Source organism: Chiroxiphia lanceolata, chromosome 20, assembly GCF_009829145.1.
Source record: "Chiroxiphia lanceolata isolate bChiLan1 chromosome 20, bChiLan1.pri, whole genome shotgun sequence".
Lineage (NCBI taxonomy): Eukaryota > Metazoa > Chordata > Aves > Passeriformes > Pipridae > Chiroxiphia > Chiroxiphia lanceolata.
The window spans coordinates 5,402,608-5,417,868 of NC_045656.1; the positions used below are offsets into that span (position 1 = coordinate 5,402,608).

At 60.7% G+C, this 15,261-nt stretch overlaps 2 protein-coding genes across 4 annotated transcripts; one reads left to right on the top strand and one right to left on the bottom strand.

Moving 5' to 3' along the window:
- The first annotated feature begins 153 nt into the window (after positions 1-153).
- Positions 154-4,610, top strand: GAS2L2 (growth arrest specific 2 like 2). Its single transcript, XM_032707779.1, is given in 9 exon segments — positions 154-217; positions 323-692; positions 1,319-1,505; positions 1,507-1,555; positions 1,680-1,787; positions 2,345-2,441; positions 2,809-3,079; positions 3,246-4,136; positions 4,138-4,610. Coding segments are annotated over 8 exon segments (2,280 nt in total). The 5' UTR covers positions 154-217; positions 323-334; the 3' UTR covers positions 4,457-4,610.
- Positions 4,611-5,328: 718 nt separating this feature from the next.
- Positions 5,329-14,909, bottom strand: RASL10B (RAS like family 10 member B). Of its 3 annotated transcripts, none has more exons than XM_032707777.1 (4): positions 14,711-14,909; positions 11,433-11,765; positions 8,829-8,953; positions 5,329-8,357 (listed from the first exon to the last, which is right to left on the bottom strand). In XM_032707777.1, the coding sequence occupies exons 2-4, from the start codon at positions 11,646-11,648 to the stop codon at positions 8,090-8,092; spliced, it is 609 nt and encodes a 202-aa protein (XP_032563668.1). In that variant the 5' UTR covers positions 11,649-11,765; positions 14,711-14,909; the 3' UTR covers positions 5,329-8,089. The 3 variants fall into 3 exon arrangements, with proteins under 3 accessions (XP_032563668.1, XP_032563669.1, XP_032563667.1); XM_032707778.1 differs by lacking the exon at positions 14,711-14,909 and adding an exon at positions 14,576-14,646; XM_032707776.1 differs by lacking the exon at positions 14,711-14,909 and adding an exon at positions 13,833-13,874.
- Between the last annotated feature and the right edge of the window lie 352 nt (positions 14,910-15,261).

The following is a 15,261-nucleotide window of genomic DNA, read 5'->3' on the forward strand; positions in this document are numbered from 1 at the left end:
GGTATGGCTGGGGAGGAGCAGGTGCTGAAGGGTTAACAGGGAGTGTTTGCAGCCAGTCCCTTGTCACCAAGGAGAAGGGATCAGCACTTGGGAAGGAAACAAAACACCCACTGCCCAGGAGGGTGATTTCCTTCAGCCCTCAGACCCCAGAAGGGCTCTGGACACCAGGAGGACGGCGGCGTCACCGTCCCGGGTGGCAGGGAGCAAGTGGCATCGGGTGAGTGTGGCTGCTGGGGAGGTGGGCTGGGGGCATGGCCAGGGCAGCTCCCCGTGTCCCCATCACCCATGTCCCCATCATCCCTCTCCCTCAACCTCCTCCCAGTCTCATGGCAGAATGTGGGGGACTCCGGGCCCGGCGGTGCGGAGCATCCGTCCCTACCCGACCAGCCAGCAGTACCTGTACGCCATGAAGGAGGACCTGGCGGAGTGGCTGAAGGAGCTCTATGACCTGGACATCGAGGTGGGCACCTTTGTGGAGGTGCTGGAAACGGGGGCTGTGCTCTGCTCCCATGCCAACAATGTCACCCAGGTGGCCGGGGAGTTTGCCCGCACCTACCCCGACGTGGCCCGTCACCTCCGCCTGCCCACTGCCGGTGTCACCTGCAACCTCACAGCGCAGCCGGGCACCTTCCAGGCCAGGGACAACGTCTCCAACTTCATCCAGTGGTGCAGGAAGGAGATGGATATCAAAGGTAAGATGCCAAGCTCATGTTGCCCTGTGTGTCTGTGTGCAACCCCCTCCAGATGCTCCTGACATCACCCTGGGTGTTTTCCTGTGTGTCCCCCAAAATCAGTGCCACCCTGGCATGGGGCAGCACCCTGTGCATGCATCTCTGAGCTGGCATTCCTTGCACAAGCTCCTCCAGGCTTGGCAGCAGCTTTGCAAGGTGCTGGCACACACCCAGTGTGTTTGCTTGGGTGCAAATATGCACTGGAGGAGTGGAAAAGGAAAGGGTGTATGGCCCAGTATGTCCCTGGCAGGCATGGCATGATCCCAGCTGTAAGGACAGCAGGAGAAATCCTGGCTCAGCAAAGGGTCTGTCAGCCTGTCCTACCACCAGTGGATGCCCAGGAAGGGGAATGACACATCCTCAAGGCACTCAGACTTGAGTTTTGTGGCTTTGCAATGCCATGAAACAGCTGTAGATGCCCAAGATCTTAAATCCTTTAATTTATCCCAGCTCTTGTTGAACCCAGCGGGATGGCTCCAGTGAATAGCACCCCTTTGGGCGGGTTTTGACTCCATCTGTGCCCCCGTCCCCTTTGTCCCCACCCCCACGTGCCAGCCCTGACTCAGCCCAACCCTGCCCTGCCCTAGATGTGCTGATGTTTGAGACGGAGGACCTGGTGCTGAGGAAGAACGAGAAGAACTTCGTGCTGTGCCTGCTGGAGCTGGCACGTCGCGCCTCCCGCTTCGGCATGAGCGCCCCGACCCTGGTGCAGATGGAGGAGGAGATCGAGGAGGAGCTTCGCCAGGAGCTGGACCTGCCTCCCACAGATACCCCCTGCCCCGGCCCCCAGGAAACCACGGGACCTCAACAACCTCGACCAGATGGTGCGGAGGGGCATGGGATGGGGATGAGCGTGGGGATGGATGGGGATGGGGATGAGCATGGGGATGGACGGGGATGGGGATGGATGGGGATGGCCATTCCAGGACCCATTCCTGCTGCCCACAGGTCCAGCACCTGGTGAGCCGCTGTACCTGCCCTGTCCAGTTCCCCATGATCAAGATATCCGAAGGGAAATACCGTGTGGGTGACTCCGACACCCTCATCTTCGTCCGGGTGAGGCTGCTGCTCCCCGTGTTTTTGCGGCACAGGCACAAGGAATCCTTCTCTGCTGCCTTGGTGCCTCTTCCATAATCCATCCCACAAATGGGGCCAGTGTGGGTGTTTTGACCATTATTCCCAAAGCAGGGCAGCAGGGGAGCTCAGCCCTGCTGTCAGTGTTTGCATGGATGTAACCATCCATGTGCACAGGGCGAAACAGGCTGTCCCTCACCAAGCCAGAGCCAGGTCTTACCCAGCAATAGGAACACTGGGAAGCTTTGTCCCTGCCTGGATTCATCCCTAAGCCTGGCCAAAGAACTCAGCACATGACAAAGGAGAGGGTTTTTCCAAAATGGTCCCCATTCTCCTTGGGGTGATGAAAGGTACCTGTTGGAATGGCAGCAGGAGCTGAGTCGGGAATGAAGCTGTCCCCTGGGAGACCTGGTGGCACTTAGGGCAAGCCCGCTGCTCTCCAAGCCTGGCTGAGTGTGTCACCCCAGGCTGATTAAAAGTGGGGGGGGTCCCATCCCGAGCACCTCTCCGCGCCTCACGGCACACGGCATCCCGTGCAGATCCTGCGGGAGCACGTCATGGTGCGGGTCGGGGGCGGCTGGGACACGCTGGAGCACTACCTGGACAAGCACGACCCGTGTCGCTGCACCTCCCTCTGTGAGTCTCCGCGTCCCCAAACCCCGTGGCTGGGTGAGGGCGGAGGGGGTGTCTGTCGTGGGTCTCGATGTATCTGTGGCCGTTTTCAGGAGCAGGAGGCTCCTGAAAGCAGGAGGCTTTTGTACAGCCGTGCCTCGTTGTTTTGCCGGGGAATATCTGGTTTCGGGGACTCTCTTTGGCTTCGGTGGCCACTAGAGGTCATGGAAGACTTTCAGATGCAGCCAGACCCCAAAAGCCCCTTCTCCAGGAGCGCAGCTTTCTGCCAGCATCCTCGGGGGGCTGGATGCTGAGCGATGGCTGGGGGGCTGCACCCGAGGGTGGGTGCAGGGGACAGGGGTGCCGAACCCTCCTCCGTTTTCTCCCACAGCTCATAAACAAGCCTGGAAAACCAGGAGCCCGCAGCAGCAAGTGCAGCACGAGGTCTGGTTGTGCCCGGCCTCGAAGGCGATTGCCCGTGGCCCCCAGCCCACGCTGCTGGTCAACCGCTCCCAAAGCCCCCTGCCCCCCGTCACCTGGGGGTCCCGTGTCCCTCCTCGCCCCCAGTCCCCTGCCACCCCCTCACCACAGAGCTCGGGTCACCCACAGGGTGCCAGCCCTCGCCGGGAGCCAGCACAGCCCCGGAGGGTCCCTTTGGGAAGGTAAGTGGTGCAGAGATGGTTCGTGCCCCAAACTGCCTGGTTTCAGAGCAGTTTTTCCTCACATCCTCGAATTTTGTTTCTCCCCTCCCTTCTGAATGTGCCCACACCAGGCTGGGTGGGGGGATGCAGCAGCTCTCCGGCTCCTCTCCGCTCTCTCTCCTTGCAGGATGCGGGAGCCACCGGCTGCCCCTCCGAGGAGGCAGCCACCACCATCCAGGGCTCCTGCTCGACCCAGCTCCCCTGGCCACGGGGTGACGGGCCGGGCACCCACCCCTTCCCGGCTGACCTTGCCAAACGGTGTGGGGGTCCCTAAGGCACCACATGGCAGCACCCCAGGGAAAACCCCCATGGCACCGGCATGGGGCAAGTCCACAACACCCAGCCCACGAGTGACACCAGCACGTCCAAGAAGCACCCAACAAGGAGGAGAATCACCTGTGGTGGCTGCCAGGCCACAGGAAACAGGGGTGCCCACCACAGTGACATCCCGTGCCCCCAGCCCCTTCAAGGGCTGTGTCCCCTCCTCACACCGAGGTGCCCAGGGAGACTCACAGAGACAGAAAAGCCCATGGGAAGGGAGACAGGGAGCCCTGAGCCGAGGCCAATCCCCCTCATCCCGAAATTCCTCCAGCCAGCCCCCGAAACAGAACAGCAGTGTTAAAACCCCCATCAAAGCCAGCCCGGCCACCTCCCGGCCCCCCACTCCTCTGGCCTATTTTGCTGAGGGGTGCAAAGTCTGTGTTGCTGGGGGTGGTCCCCAGGGGACACAACAGTGCCACCCAGCCCTGAACCCAAGGGCTGGGGGTGCTGAGGGACCTGGGGTGCCAGGGGATGAACCGAGGGGAGCCTGTGGCCCTGGTGATGGGAGCAAGAGTCCTCGGGGGTGCTGGGGGCACAGACAACCCCCTGGCTATGACAGGGTGGTGGAGGAGCTCTCCCGCAGGCAGCATCCCCTGTGCCCTGTGGGGCTGGGGAGGCAGGTCCCCAAAACACCGCCACGAGCTGCCCCACAGTCCACCACCCTCCCAGCCAGGGAAGAAGCAGAGGGGCCGGGAGTGGGGTCCCAGACCCACAAGGATGAGGGTCAACAACGTCCCCAAACCCCGACGGTGTCTGAAGAAGCCTGAGCGTGTGCCCTCCATCTACAAGCTGAAGCTGCGGCCCAAGGTGCGTCCCCGGCGGGACCACAGGCCAGGCAAGCGGCCCTCGCGCATCCCCACCCCGCTAGGGCATCGCCCACCTGCCCGCCGGGGCCAGCATCGCCCCCCGGGGCCGCCCAGACCCCTCCCGCCCGGCAGCACACAGCCCCCGGCCAAGCCCTCCCCAGCCGACTGCAGCGCCTGGCTGACCGAGGATGACGAGGAGTCCTGGGTCTGAGCCCTCCCCGAGTGCCGGTGGGGACGGACCCCTCACTCCAAAAACGGACGGACCCCTACTCCAGCTGAAGCTGGAGCTGCAGTGGCCGAGGTTGGCATGGGCGGCGTGATGGGGATGCTCCCAGGCAGGCCGGGGATCCTCCCGCCTCGCCCTTTGGAGCCCTCCTTCCCTGTGGATTTTTTTTTTTTTTGTACTGGTAATTCTTTGGATAAACAGGCGCTTTTGTGCTGGTTTGGGTGGAAAAATCCAGCCCCGAATTGAGAGCATGGGGTGCTTTCTGCAGGGAAGAGGGGTGTAGCCCCCACTGAAGCAGGGATACCCCACCCCTGGCATCCAAAGGTGTAAAACATCTCGAAACTCAGACTTCCCCGTCTGTACCATGGGACTAATGAGTCTTACGTCTCACAGCTCCAAGAGCCTTAATGAGTGTTTGAGTCACTCGGGTTGGGGGGTCACTGGAAGGGCCCCTCGCTGACCCCCACGAGCTTCCTTGTGGGTGAAGGTGGGAGAACCAGAGGGGTCATGGTCACCTCGGGGGTGGTGGCTGTCCCTGAGGGTCATGGGGCCACACCCTCAGCCTGCACCACGGACCCAGCAATGCTGTTTGTGCAATAGAGATGGACCAAAGCTCTTCTGTTTCCACACTTGTTTTTGTGTGGGTGAGGAGGGAGAGAGGATAATCCTGATGGGGGAGTCACGGCTGCCAGTCTGCTCCCGGTGGGCACAACAAATGTCCCTCCAGGAGCCCCGCGGGGGCCACGGATCCCCATCTTCCAAGAGGGGACAAAGCCAGCCCCACACCCCTGCAGAGACAGCAAAGGTGAGCCCTGGGGATGCAAAACCTGCTTGCAATAATACTCCTGAGGCGGGTACAGAACAAGGGGGGACAGACCTGATTTTTAATTCGATTTCAAATAAGGGGGTGCAGGGCATTATAGGCGGTGTAGACACCTTGGGAATCTCCGACAAGAAGTCCAGGAGGGAAAGGAAAGCCAAGTCCAGGCAACTGGGATGCTCACCAGGGTGGGAGGAGGAGGAGGAGAGGGAAGCATCCTTGGTGGGGCTGAGCCAAACCCAGGCATCACCTCCACACACACGGGGGGCAGAAACACAGCACTGTCCTGGCGACAGCGGCGGGGACATCCCAGCCTCTCCCAGGTCCAGGAGCAGGTTGTTTTCAGCAGGACCAGGGTGGTGTTGGGGAAGTGGGAACACTTTGTACTAGAGGTGCGAGTAGGAGTGAGGCACGAGGTGCTTGTCACTGCTGCTGTGCTCCTGAGTGCTCCGATTCCTGTGTGCCTGGACACGTCCTGCCTCAGAGTCCCTGCCTGCACCCGGGGTACCACCACCCAGGATACCACCACCTACCCCCTCCTGGGCTTTTGGGAAAGTGGCTCTTTGTAGCCCTCGTTTTCTTGGGAGCTGGGAAATGCTGACGAAGCAGTGAGAGTTATTATTACTAATATAACTTCCTCTGTCTATAAAGTACAATAGAATATAACAATTATATTTATAACCTTTTTTTCGTTTGTTTGTTTTTTTCAAAATACTAAAGAGATGCTATAAAAACCTGTAACTAATTGTGCTATAAACTGCAGGCTACAGGGCTGTAACAAACAATGTATTGGCTTAGTCGTTGATATGTGTAGGTCGGAGCACTTTATAAATGCTTTATTATTAGCATTTACCAAGGAATTTCCTTCTCAGACAATTTGGAGGGATAAAGCTAGCCAGAGGTCTACAAGTGGACTTGCACGTGTTCATAAATCCTGACGGGATGAGGTCGGTTGGGGAAGCTGGGTTTGCCATGAAGGCAAGGGATGGTGACAAGTGCCACTGCCCTTCCTGGCTGAGATGGAATCGTGTCCTCCCGTTGCTTTGTCTCTTTTTTAACCCTTAATTTTCTTCTTTCTTTTTTTTTTTTCTTATTTTTTTTGATCAAGGGGTTTGGTTCCCCAAGCAGGGAGGGAGCAGGGTGACCCCCCCCCCCCGGCCCTGGAGCAGGGGTGGGGTGGTGGGATGCACCGTGTTGGAGCTCAGCTGGACCTGCCTTTCATAGGGAGTGTTTCCAAGAGCACAGTGATGCTGCTGGGCCATGGACACCTGGCTGGGGGGGGAAGAGGGACTGGTGTCCTTCTGCTTTACTGCCTGGAGCAGCACTGAATACCTTGAATACCTGCACCTCCCTGTTACACCAGGAGTCACAGAGATGGTTTTGCTGGAGGATGGACCAGCCACAGATCCTGCCTCAGGAGGTGAGGATGGTGTTTCCCCGTGCCTCACAGGGGGCAGCCAAGGAGAAACCACGGCCCCTTGCTCACCCCTCACTGCCCCACCACCGTTTCCTAACAGGGGCTGCCCTTTGCCACCTGGCCCTGCAGGACAGGACGCAGGCGAGCTGCAAGTCTGGGGGGAAAAAAAACGTGCTGAAAGATTAAAAAAAAATAATAAAAAAATTAAATGAGAGAGGCTCACTTCCCTGATAGGGATACGCAGAGAGAATAAAAAAAAAAAAAAAAGAAAAAAAGAAAAACAAACAAGCAGGAATGCAACCACAAATGCAACTCCAGCTCCCTATTGCTTCGGAGGCTGCCTCTTCCCAGGGCCGCGTCTCACCGGGATGGAGGCAGGATCACCATGGGAAAACCCGGCGCGGGCGGGAGCCCGCGGCACCGCCGGTGGGTGCGGCGGCACAGGGGGCTGCCCACCCGCCCGGGAGACACCGGGGGCTTGGGTGGAAGCCGTGCAAAGCCGGCCGCTGGCTGAGCACGGGACGCGAGGTAGCGGAGGGGTGACCTGCCCGGCAAGGAGCGTTCCGAGATTATTTGGTGTTCGACGGGCTGGCCGGGAGGAGGAGCCTTCCTGGGCTGAGCTGGGGCAGAGGAGGACTGAGAGCCCTGGGGAGGCAGCTCCCGGCACCCTGGGGATGTAAGGGGCAGGATGGGGGCTTTATTATTATTTTTTTTCCCCCTTTCTTGCTTTCATCCGGAAATTCCACCTGGAAATCTGACCCAACTGAGCCAAAAGAGAGCCCGTGTAACCCGGCCTCTTGCTGGAGGCTGCTCTGTCCTCCAAGGGGAGAAACCCCAGCTCTGAAGGGAGGAAAACAGGGCTCCCATCTCCCTGTGCCCCAGCAATGGAACCACCTCCAGCACATCAGGATAGAGGTGCTGGATCATTCCCTTCCAGGGGCAGGGGATGGCAGGCAGCAGCAAGCATTGCCCCTGTGCTGCCAGAGCAGGAACCGGCGAGGATGGACCTGACAGCCAAAATCTGGGCACCCTCTGAAGCATCTCCTCCACCCTCTGGTGCCATGTACACACACACACCCCCCCCCGGAACGGCTTTGGCCTCAAGCTGAGGCTCAGGAAGGGCCTGGGGGTTTAGTCAAGGACCTCCTTCACCCATCACTACCTCCAGGCAGCCAACTGCTCCAACCTGCCACTGGCCACCACATCACCCTGCCCAAGGTGCCCTGTCCCCAGATGTCACCGCACCAGTGGGAAGCCAACCCTGAGGTGCCTCCAGCACAGCTCCCACTGCAGCATCACCCCCACAGAGAGCAGAGACTCCGGTGCCCGCTGGGGAGCCGCGGTGCCCGAGGAAGGGGGGTCCACCGGGGCAGGGGGGGGCTCACATGGTGCAGCGGTTCCTGCGCAGGGCGCCCTGGAAGCGGATGGTGGTGTGGACGTGCTTGCAGCGGGCGCAGCCCACGCTCTTGAGGAGCTCGCTGAAGAGCAGCAGGATGTGCCAGTTGTACTTGGCCGAGCACTCGATGTAGCCGCACTTCCACGTCTTCTTCACCAGGTTGGAGACGTTCCAGCGCGGGATCACCCGGCCCCGCTGCAGGTCCCGCTTGTTGCCCACGATGATGATGGGCGTCTCCGAGGTGCCGATGACCCTGGGGAGGGTGGGAGGTGAGGGGGGACAGGAGGGGACGGGGGCACAGTGTGATGACTGGCACAGTGTGATGACTGACTGGCCCAACAGAGCTCAACCCATCCCAAACTGGCTCTTGGTTTTGGCTTGCTGAGTGGGATGTGCCTCCCCTTGTCCTATCCTCTTGCCCCCCTCCATGGGCAGCCACCCACCGTGCCACCCACAGCTTCTCTCACAGGGATGGCTGCCCTCACCCACAGGGGATACCTGCCCAGGGTCCTGCTCCTTCTCCTGCCCTCAGTCCCAGTTTTGATGTTGCTGTTGGGCTTCCAGTCCTGCAAAGGGGTTTTGTCCCAGCCTGATATCTCATCTGCAACTCCAAGAGCCTGATATCTCATCTCCAGCTCCAAGAGCAGGGGAGCGCTGGGACCAGCCATACCACTCTGCTGAGAGCTGCAGGACAGGATGCATCATCCCACAAAGTGGTGCCTACCTTGTTTCCAGGATCTGCTGGCGGATGGTTTTGATGTACTCGAAGCTGTCAAAGCAACAGATGTCATAGACCAGGATGTAGGCATGGACGCTCCGGAGCCCCCTGCAACACACGTCCGCCCACTCCTGCAAGGTGCAGAGAGGGATCAATCCTGGCTTAGCCCCGCTGTTGGGCCCAGGGAATGCCCCACACTGCTGCCAGCAGGCAGCAAGGGGGCTGAACACTCTCCAGCCCCAACACCCAGCACCCATCTCACCTCTGTTCTGTGACTGTCCCTGCGACAGCTGTGTCTGCACCCACAGCCCTTCAGCCATCCCCCCCTCCAGAGATCCCTTATCCCTCCTTGTTCATCCAGAGGAGAGGTAACAAGATTTGTCAGCCCCAATTCCTCTCCTGAGCGAGGATTACAGCCTGCCTAACACACAGTGGTGAGCCAGGAGTGGGGCTGAACACAGCCCCCTGCCCTGGATGTAAAAGCTTCATCCTGCAGAGCTCCTAATTAGGTGTGTCAATTAGTGATGTACCCTGCTCTTTGGGCAGGGCAGGTGAGGAGAATGCTGAGCCCCATCCCCATGGGTCTGAGGGTGATGGACCAGCAGCTCTGTGGATCAGAGGGTCACAGGTCACAGACCTGTGATGGTAGGTCTGTTTGGAGGGGACATGGGGACAGGAGAGGAGCAGTGGCTGCTCAGGAACCAGATCTGTGTGAAAAAGATCAGGAGCTAGTGCAGAGGGAGGCAGGGGTGGCCTCTCCAAATCCAAAATTTGGAGTTGTGAGAAATACATGCTTTTTGTGAAAGTATTGGGTTTCTGGGAACAACAGGATTTTTTCCCATGCTGTAAGTGAAAATCTGCCCCACTTCCAGCCACTTTCCCATCCCAGCAGTGGGACCAGGAATGGCAGCCTGTGAAGGCAGCACTGCAAACCCTCCTGAGTGCTTCTGGATAGGAGATGGATGCTCCAAGGAGGAAAGGCATCACTTCTCCCTGAGCAAACCCCTTCAGAACCATGAATCAGCCCTTTCTGAGTTTATAATTGGAATGAAGCAAAATGAGAAGACCTAGGACTGAAGGGAACTGGGAAAAAGAGGGGTTTGGGGTGCGGGTTGGTCTCCATCGCAGGCGACTGCACAGGAAGGAGCTCAGAGTGAACAGAATGACACAGCCCCTCTCTGTCCATCGAGGGGAGGAGGTGCTGGGGCGGTCCTCAGTCTCAGAGACACAGGCGGGTGGAGCAGCAGCGTCTCGGGTTACACGAGTCCTGATACACCTGGGAGATTAACAGATCGCAGCTATTTCACCACACCGGAGTGCAGCTTGCTCCGGCGCTGTGATGTCAGCATGGTTTTCCTCACGCAGTGCAGGCTTCCCGGGATGCTTGAGCTGTAGAAGGGTTGCACTGCTGGAGCAGGATGTCAGAGAGCCACTGGCTCCTGCTCCTCTCCCAAGACATCATTGCAGGGGTGCTTTTCCTGGGCACGGAGCAGAGTCCAGCGATGTTTCCCAGCAGGCAGAGCCGTATCCTCCACCATGGTCCTCTTCTTTCCCCTGGGAGCCATCTGCCTGAGCACCCTCTCCTCCCTGGAAACCTCCATCTGTTCCCACCACTTGAGTGCAGCAAGGCAGGGAGTTAATCGAGAGTGTTACCGTCGGCTGCCGTGTCAATAATTACCCTTTGCTATTTGGGGCTGTCTCTCGCGCTGACCTTTCGTTCCCTGCTCTCACTGATTAATTTTCAAACCTGCTCCTCGCCCCTGGAGCACTCGATTCACCTCCTGCCCGATGGCACAGGGACTCTTGGAGCAATACAAGGCCCCTGTAACCCCGTCCCTGTTGGGCACAGGAACACTGTAATTAACTAAGGTGGCCCCACTGATGGCATTGCCCTCCAGAGTGGCTGTGATCTTGGTTGGGCACCTCCAGCTTCTTTCCCGACAGCAGTGACACAACTTGTGCCTCTTGGATGGGGCTGTGGCATGAGCTTAAAATCCCCTTTTTCCCCCATTACCCCCCTCCAAAATGGTCAGCACTGGTCAGCACTTTCCAGCCCCACACTGCCTTTTGTGGATGCTTTGGAAGCACCTGAGAGCACTGAGGGGTTGAGGAGGAGCTGGTGGATTCAGCACTCCAAGAACAAGCCCAGGCAATGCTGGGGGGTGATGGCCACTCCCAGGAGGGGACAAGCAGCCCTGCTCTGCCTGGCTTAGGCAGTGGGTGCATCAGGGGTCTGGCTCTCCAGGAACCCCTGATTTCCACCTGAATACTCTGGCATTTTCTCAGGCAGCCACGGAACTGGATCCCAATGATCCGGGATCCACCACTCAGCTGGATGTGGCTGTGGGCAATCCCAGAGCCACGCTCCTTGGAGTGGGAACACTGTCTCCTGCATTTGCTGCCACCAAGCTTTAAAAGGCACTTTATCCTGGACCTGCTCAGCCAGTATCCATGAGGACACAATCCCTCGCTTTAGCAACCAAACCCGACAGGGAGGGAGAAGCATCCCCCTAAGAGGAGGAACCAGGGCCCCGTGGAGTTACACAGCGAAACCCCAGGGAGGTCACCAGAGACCCCCCAGGGTGGAGGTCCCCTCAGGAGCACCCCTACCTGCAGGGTGTTGACAGGGAAGGCGGTGATGGGGGGAAAGTCCATGATCTGCAGGTCGTGGACGTGGCCGTTCATGACCACGGCGGGCAGGTAGACGCGGCGGGCCGTGGTGGGCACGCAGACCTCGCTGAACTCGTTGTAGAGGAACTGCCGGACTATGGCACTCTTGCCCACGCCCTGGGCTCCCAGCACGGCGATCTTGAACGTTGCCACCATTCCGCCGCGCGCCGGCCGCTGCCCTGGTGCTGCCTCCGCGGTGCCGAGGCTGCATATTCCCGTGCAGGGGGCCTCAGCCCCATTCAGGATGCATTTCCCCTCCGGGACAGCCCGTCACTGCAAGGCCAAGGAGAAGCTGGTCAGATCCTAGAGACACCCCCACTGTCACACTGTTGTTACTTCAGGGGATGTTTTTTGAAGCAGGAGCCTGTGGAAAAGGGTTATACCGGGGAGCCCCAGGGTTTGGACAGCGACCCCAGCACTGCGGGACATCAGGGTCTCCTTTGGAAGCCTCCCACCCACACAGCCAAGGAGAGCCAGGATGTGAGTGAACTTCATTCCGGGAAGGTTCTCACAGGCACATTCCTCCCTTTCAGCACCAGAGCAAGAGACCTCCAGGAAAGGGTGTGTCTGTGGCTCAGGGTTTGCTCAGCCTGTCAGCAGCAGATCCCAGGCTGTGCTGGGGACTTGTTTCCGTAGCACCGTGGGGACTGTCACTGTCTGCTCCTTCCAGTGCTGCCCCAAGGCAGGGAATCCATCTTCCCTCCGCTTGGACAGCTGGAATTGCCTTTTGCTGGGGCGGGGGGAGGTTGCTCTGTGCCTGAGAGCGACAGCTTTAATGTTTAATTTCAGGCTTTGAGCGGTTGGGCAATTAACTTGATGGAGACTAATTTCCGAGCCAGCTGACAGGGTGAGCCCACAAGCTGCTGGCAGGGCCACACGTGTGGGGGGACACAGGGTGATAACCCACACATGGGAATTTGGGAGCTGAGTCTGAGTCTGAGGAGTCCAAACACCCGCTGGCAGTGGGCTCCCGACCAGGAGCTGTGATGGGAACAGCAAGGGTAAGGGAATGAGTCCCACTTTTGCTTGCTGTCATCACTAGGAAGCAGCTTGTGCTTCATCCCCAAGTGTGGATGTTTTGACCAATTTTTGATGCTCTGGTCCATTTTCCCTGAAAGCCATGCCCAAAGCACAGGGCAGCAGCAGAAAGTGTCTGGTTCAAACATCCTGTTCGACTCATTCTATGGGGATTATCTGCCCCAGGGAGAGCCTGGGCACAGAGGTTCCCACTGTGGGGTGCTGGAGTGGATGTGCTTCCTGCAGTCCCCCAAGCTGGGCCATGGCTCACACCATCCTCACCCCCCTCGCAGCAGGACTGGGGACCCTGTCACCCTCTGCTGCTGGGGCTGTCCCCTGGGGTGCTGGCTGCCCCCAGCCCTGGTAGCAGGAGTGTTTCCATGCCAAATGCAGGGAAACAGGGGGTGCAGGAGCCCCCATGCCCGACTCTGCCAGGGCCTTTCTCCACCAGCAGACAGCACTGTCATTGCAAGTCCCGGGGGGCATCTCTGCTGCAGGGACAATCCCGTCCCCACAAACCCTTCCTCCTCGCAGCAGCTTCCCCAGCTCCTCTGTGGGGCTGGAGGGCGATGGAGCAACACAACTGGAAACCCAGTGCCTGCAGGGCTCCCTGGAAGTGGGGCACAGGCTGAGCCTTACTGTGCCACCCCAAAAACCCTGTTTCCCTCTGTGCTGGCACACGGGGACCACTCACGGGCCCCAGCAAGTGAGCTTGCACCCCAAAACATCTGAGGCCGACCTGGAGGCCCCCAGCCCCATGAGCAGCCACTGTGGGAATCTGAGGTGCAGTGGGGGGACCCCTCGGGGGAGCCCGCGGTGGGCTGGTGGGGCAGGACCAGCCGGGGGGCCGCGGGCACTCAGCACCGGGCCGGGCTCAGTGGGCTGCAGGGCCGGATGGGGGCTCACAGGGGGCTCCCGGAAGGGGGCTCTGGCCCCCGGTGCGACCTGGGCACCCTGCGGCGCCGGGGGCACTCGGAGGAGCAAGCCCGGACCCCCACGGGGAGGGAGCGGCGGCAGCATCCCGCACCCCGCATCCCACATCCCGCATCCCGCCCCGACCCTCCCGGGGATGCTCTGGCCGCGGCGGGCAGCGCAGCACCCCCGGCCGCGGTGGGTGGCTGGGACGGGGGGTACCGGGTGGGGGGAACACCGGGGAGGGACACCCGCGCCCCTCGTGCCGGCGGGGCGGAGGGGAGCGGGGAGCGCCGCCGCTCAACTTTCGCTGGGGCCCCCCCCATCCCCATAACATCCCAGTCCCCCCCCCGGCTCTGCCCAGCGGTAACTTTGCCCCCCCGTCCCACCGTTCCCGACGGACCCCCGTACCTTGTAGCAGTGGCCCGGGCCGGTGGCGCCCCGGCGGGCGGAGGAGCCATGCGGCGAGCCCGGCGCGGGGCGGGCGGCCCCGCTGCAGAGCCCCGGCCCGGCCCGGCCCCCGCCCGGCGCGGAGAGACCGGGGGGCGGCGGCGGGGAGAGGGGAGCCCCGTCCGGGGCACGGCGCGGGGGCAGGCGCTGCCCGGGCAGGGATGGAGGCAGCGCCCGGTGGGATGGCGGGATGCCCGCGCGGGAGGCGGGCAGCGCCTGGGGAGCGATGGAGGGAAGGAGGGAGGGAGGAGGGAGGCAGAGCTCAGGCAGGGATGCAAGCAGGGATGCCCGGGAGTGATGCAGGCAGCGCCCGCGGAGGGAAGGACGCTCAGCCAGGCAGAGATGCAGGGGGTGCCCGGGGAGGGATACAGGCAGTGGCCAGGCAGGGAAGGAGGCAGCGCCCCGGAAAAGAGGCAAGGAATGCCCAGAGCAAGCCGCAGGAACCCAGGAGGGACACCGGCTTCTCCCGGGGCTCTGGGGAGGTGCCGATGGGAAAGACCCTCCCATGTCCCCCCTGCATTGTGCTGGGTGCAGCGCCGTCACCCTTCCCTTCCCGGAGCCCAGCGGCATCTGCGCTCTCATGCCCACCCTGTACGAGCCCCCCCCGGCCAGACTCCTTCGGGGAAGGAGGGTAGGACCCCTCCCAGGGAGTCTTTCCCTCCTCTGACACCACTGCCCACTGTGCTCTTGGCACATCACTTCACCTTCTCGCTGTGCCAGCCCTGGGGGTTTCTCTGTGCCCGCGGCACCGGGGGGGACTCTCAGCCCAGGATGGTGCCAGAGAAGGACATTTCTGTTGCAGAGTCTGCATTTTGGGTCACCCTGCACGGAGCATTTACCTGCGTGCTGGACAGAGGGAAGGTGCTGGTCACACCTCCGGGAGTGTGGTCCAGACCCCCGGGACACGCTGCTGGTGGGCTCCCTGCACCTCTCTGCTCCTCGAAGCAGATCCCAAACCCTGCTCCAGCTCACCGTGACACCGGTGGGCACCGGGGAGCCTCTGTGGGTCTGGCTGAGCCCAAACACCGGCCACGGCTTGGCCGAGCTCCCCCAGCCTCGTCAGCACCTTCGGCTGGAAAAAAACACCATCTCCGGGGGCTCCTGTGCAGGGTGAGGAGAGGGTGCAAGTGGAAATGCAATGCCATATCCTCCCCGGGGCACAAGGGGACGGCAGACACAGACCCATGGCTGGGGGGGACACACAAGGGCAGCTGGCAAAATACACAACTGCCTTTGTGCCACCCTGCACCAAGGCTGGGACTGGGATCCGCGCCAGGCAATGGAGGTCACAGCCCCTTTGCCCTGTCCCACATTACACCCAGGCTTTTGGAGATCTGAGGGTTATTTCCCTGCACAGCTGCCTGGTGCTCGCAGCTAGGGGAACATTTAT

Coding starts and splice junctions, on each gene's coding strand:
- RASL10B (XM_032707777.1), bottom strand. CDS start 11,648: ATGGTGGCAACGTTCAAGATCGCCGTGCTGGGAGCCCAGGGCGTGGGC. Junction 8,954..11,432: donor TCCCTGTCAACACCCTGCAG/GTAGGGGTGCTC, acceptor TGCACCTTGCAG/GAGTGGGCGGACGTGTGTTG. Junction 8,358..8,828: donor CAGCAGATCCTGGAAACAAG/GTAGGCACCACT, acceptor CACCCTCCCCAG/GGTCATCGGCACCTCGGAGA.